The following is a 5,052-nucleotide window of genomic DNA, read 5'->3' on the forward strand; positions in this document are numbered from 1 at the left end:
GTTGCACAACCTGCAACAAAATCACCAGATCCCCTTTTGCTGGTGTGAACGCGCCTTAAGGATGTTTTGTGAGGATGTGTGAAGCATGAGCCAGAGGTTCCACTGATATTCAAGAAATAGAAGAAAAAAATCTCCCTAAAACAATGACAAAAGCATGTTTGTTGTTTCAATGTTTCAGATTTACTTTTAACCATAATCAGGAGAAGGTAATGGAAACAACTGCTAATTGATACGGCATAGCAGCTGATTATTCACAAGCATACTCACTTTGATAATGGTTTTAAAGTTAAACCAAAAGCTTGCAAAAGCAACTCGGACAGTTTCATAATAATCTATTATACTCTTATTACGTGCTTTTGTGTTTTGTTTGCTTACATAACGTAATTTCCCCAAGAGTGTCATTAAATCTTCATCTTACGTCCTTTAAATGAGCAAATCAGAGAAAGACCTTAAATCACTCCAAAAATAAATAAAAAACTCCCAATCTTCTGCCCATACTCAAACTAGCAACAATATTTATGAACACTACAACTGTAATACAAACACAAACAGTGCCACAGTGTTAGACATCTGTACAGTATATACTGCGAAGGAAAAAAATAAAAGGACAGTGGGCAAAAACGGTCTCTGTCTGTGTGTATCATAATTCAGCGCTCTTATAGGCTTCTTCTATCACTCCTGAGGGGATAACCCTCTTAAAAAGGAAGTGACTCTACCATATTCCTATTCTGAACTTCCACAAGGGAGTCTCTATCCATTCAGGCTGCTAACTTATTTAAGAGATTGTTAGCCCCCTGGCGTTTTAAGTACTAGGTAGACAAGGAGAAACAGAGAAGTCGAAAGACAGGGACAGCACTCTTTCACTGCTAACGTAATACGCATTAACAGTTTGAGAGAAAGTGCAAATCCAATTTGTTACCAATACCGATCATTAGAGACTTAAATAACATGGGTTATTGACCATGATATCCCTTGCTCTGCAGTGTTTGAAAAAGGACAGAAAACTCCTTATATATGTGAATGTTGGTATTTTCTCCTGCACATAACCTAATTTACTTTACGGTTATTGATACAGCTTATCTCTGAAGCTTCAGAATGAAACCTGGAATGACTAACTCCGATTTCACTTGCATATATGGAGCCATGTCGGGTGGAAACCTGGAGGGAAACGTTTATTCCGGCCAGCCCTCGAAAAGTCTAACGATTTTTCAATCTTCATTTCTCTCCCATCTGTGGCTCACAATTAGGATCCAATTATATTTTTAAAACCTTATACACATCGTACCTGCATAAATTAGTCACTCATTTACTTTTCTCACATTTCTTTGGGGCAGGAATTTAACAATGCACTTAAAATGATGTACAAAATTCCCCTTTGTGGACATTGTTTATGAAAATGACTGCCCTCCCAGCTTTTTGTTCAGCTGCCAGCCTGTATTCCTTTCTCCCTGCCAATGTGCATATGCCACATCTGATTACCACCTTCTCATCTTTATTTCCAGTGTTTACTACTTCCTCATCTCCCAGGTTTTCATTCAGTCCCTAGTCTGGCTATCACCAGACCAAGTTCAATCTTTTAAATGAACAAAAATTTGGGGAGTCTGATCTGTCTTTTCAAGAGGCATGATCAACGGACGTAGTTCAAATGAATTGCTTATATAGGGCGAAATCAAATCGCCGGCAGATTGGGCTGGGTTTACCCAGTCTAGTTAGCCCCATTTTTGACAAGGAAATAGACATTCAAAGAAGAAGTTGTCTCTGATGAGTGAGCAGCACAAAAACCCTGATGAGAAAGATACAGACACACAGGGCTCTGTATCTCTGTCTATCTTTTAGTAATTGCAGATCTGGGATCTTTGCTTTGTCTCCAGAGACAGAGCATGTGGTTGTGAAAAGAAGCAAAACTCAACCATAATGCTGCCGTTTTCTTTCTGTTGTTCTCATTCTAACTATTGTGTAGATGTGGAAGCCTCTAAGCCTATGTACTATATATTCCCTGTAGATACACATCATAAACTAAACATTTATCTTGGCTTGTATTCTCACCTACAGATGCAATTTTAGCTACATCAGGTTAAACATGGTTTGTCTGACTTATCTGAACTGTATTTGCTAAAATGTGTGTGTGTGTGTGTGTGTGTGTGTGTGTGTGTGTGTGTGTGTGTGGGGGGTGTGTGTGTGTGGGTGTTGGGTGTGGGTGTGTGGGGGGGGGGGGCAGCTTTTCACTAGCAGTTTATCAGATCAATATTGACCTTTTATTAAATACATATTAACATATCTGACATAATTACAGTTAAACAAACCCCAAACTGGATCGAGAATGGTTTGGTGATGTTCTTGGCTGTTTGTGTTTGTTGTACTAATGTCTAAAAATGAATGCGGTAAAAATCAGAGTGCCAACAGAACATATCAGCCAAACATACAAACTTACAACCAGAGAACATTGTTTTCACTCACCCACACAGTTGTCACAGAGGCTGCAGTGGGAAGCACGTGGCGGTCTGAAGATCTTACAGGTGAAGCAATACTTAAGCTTGACTGTCTGGCCATTGATAACTACCTCCTTGGTCCTGGGTGGAGGCCTGTAGCCTGTAGTGCCATTAGCCACATCTTGGGAGGATCAAAGAGAGAGAGGAACAAGAGAGAAACATAAGAATCGAAGTAAGAAGACTGTTAAAACCTTACTACTGCATGGTGTTTCTCAGAGTTCCACTCAGGCTCTAATGGCCTCCCATACACAGTACTATAGTGTGTGTGTGGCATCGATGATCGGGGTGTGTTACGAATATTCAAGTGGCAAAAAAATACTACAAGTTTATTTGGCGTGCAGACATAGTAAAATGCAGCCAGGAGATAGGCTACAGTACAAAATCAAACACCTCCACCACACAAGGATAATACCATAATCTCACTAGTGATTAGCAAGAACAGAAAGTAAGTGACAATAAATTCAATACATAACATGGGCCTATATATTACAATCTATTCAAAATCTTCAGTGATAGATGTTATAATCTATAATCTCTTTACTATACAGCCTACTAAATGTTTCTTTTACTTTTTTTATCAAGAGTAGCACTACAACTTCTACCTTACCTACAGCATGGAAAATGCAGCCCAAACAACAAATGAGAGCAGCATACATGTTATGATTTCAGTAGCCTGAAAGGCTTGAACATGGACAACCCACACAGCTAATTATATTTAATTAGCCCCACCAGTCTAGCTCCTTTGTATAAGCTATATAGATATAGTGTCAAATTTACCAACCAGAACCAACTTTTTGTGCTTCTGATAAAACACTACCATCCTAAAACTAGCAACCCAGTCTTTTTTGAATAACATGAAGTCAGCTGCTGAACATGTAACATAGTTCAGGTAATATGTCTGGAATTCAACATGCACTCAACACAACAATCGTCAGACTTTAATACAAAAGAGATAAGGGTGGCTTACTGCTCTGAATGGCTTTTCGTGGTAAGACAGCAGTGATGACAGGCTAAATGGTAAGAATGAGAGCAATTATAGTGATTTTTAAGCCATAAAAGCTAGAGCCTGTATCCTATTATTGCTCAGCTAGCTTTGAGCACTCTCACACACCCCGAGAGTAGGAAATAGTGTGTGTAGGAAGATCATTACACAGAACCCTGTAGCATTTCTAACAGAGTGTGTTAGTGTGGGGTGGGTTGTATAGGGGCCGAGAGGCGTGTGTGGGCGTTTGACATTTTAAAAAAGAGCAGAGGAAATGCAGCCAGTGAGTTCTGTTGTATTGAATTTGTCTCTATTTTGATCAATGTCAACAGAGCACTATCCACTCTCCTCCATACTTCCATACAGACTCCACTGAGGCTGGATAAGGGGCGTGTGAACAAGTCTGTATACAATTCAGCTATCACAGTGTTAAAGCACAGTCCCTTTTAAGCCTGTTCAAGAGGTGACTGTTGAGCCTTAAATCTGCCTCACCAACTGTGTGAAAGTTACAAAGACAAAATGGGAGACAGAGTTGTTGCACCTGCAAGCCGGTGGCGGAGGTAGTAACAGAGCCAAACCAACGTCTGGTTTTAACAGACAGCCAGCAGGGCAGGACTACATGCAACGATGCGCAAGATGACCCACAGGCGGGCCAAAAAGTGAATTCTACTTTATCACCTGACAGAAACATTGCGAGCAATAGTCCCCCTCCATTCGCACTCACTCTCTCAGTCTCTGACAATTGTGCTACTATAAAGCGTAAAGTTGGCCATTTGTGGGTCGGGTTCACATGGTTGATTAACGGTACAGATCAGCTCACACACACAAACCCCAGCCTTTTTTTTGCCCTCGGAAAGCCTGCCACCTTTGCTTGGTTCTGTGGTGATAAACAAAAATGTTATATACTATCTTTATATTTTCAACTACACAAAAACAACTCCAGGAAGTGTGTGAAAAAACAGTGACAAGTTGCTAAAAAAAACTGCCGTTGTTGGTTACACCTAAATTAAAGCCAATATTAACACAAGTATGTGTTGATGTATATGGTTTTACTTGTTAAAGAAAGTTATTATGAAATAAAATTTACTAATGTAGTAGGGCTGCATAATTAATCAAATTTTAATCGCGATCACGATTTCGACTTCCCACGATCAAATTTGCGTGATCGAGCGATTTCTTTTTTTTTTTAAAGCGTCATTTCATAGAACGCTCCGGGTTTTTTGCAAAGCCAATCTACCGCTACTACCGTCTGCTCATGAGCCAGTCAGAGTAGTTCACTGCACCCTGTGCATCTTAGCTTCAAGATGTAGACAGTCCCAGAGGACAGAGTAACGGGAGGAAAACTCAACAGATAGCAGTCGGTTATACGTCGGTGTCAAGGTTTACCAGTTTGCCAGTAAACGCAACATTTGTCCCGTCTGTTGTTTTTCAGACAACAGCAGTAAGCAGTGCTAGTTGGTGCTATAGCGTCTTTTAGCTGTTAGCTCCTCTAGGATACACCGGCGCTAATGTCCTCGCATCCACTGCAATGCCGTTTATATGGATATGGTTTAATTTTGCGTTACGTGACCCATTTCGTCT

The 5,052-nt window shown here is 40.3% G+C and overlaps 2 protein-coding genes across 6 annotated transcripts in view; both read right to left on the reverse strand.

Annotated features, from left to right (window-relative positions):
* Positions 1-5,052, reverse strand: part of LOC116670158 (sodium-dependent lysophosphatidylcholine symporter 1-B) — a 223,924-nt gene that overhangs the window by 95,078 nt on the left and 123,794 nt on the right. The gene's annotated exons all lie outside the window — the stretch shown is intronic.
* LOC116670159 (probable palmitoyltransferase ZDHHC14) overlaps positions 1-5,052 on the reverse strand; it is a 47,134-nt gene that overhangs the window by 15,533 nt on the left and 26,549 nt on the right. For all 5 annotated transcript variants that reach the window (XM_032500547.1, XM_032500544.1, XM_032500548.1 and 2 more), the window contains exon 4: positions 2,458-2,610. In XM_032500547.1, coding sequence (XP_032356438.1) covers positions 2,458-2,610 — 153 coding nt within the window. The remainder of the gene's footprint in view (positions 1-2,457; positions 2,611-5,052) is intronic.

This window comes from Etheostoma spectabile, chromosome 20 (genome assembly GCF_008692095.1).
Source record: "Etheostoma spectabile isolate EspeVRDwgs_2016 chromosome 20, UIUC_Espe_1.0, whole genome shotgun sequence".
Lineage (NCBI taxonomy): Eukaryota > Metazoa > Chordata > Actinopteri > Perciformes > Percidae > Etheostoma > Etheostoma spectabile.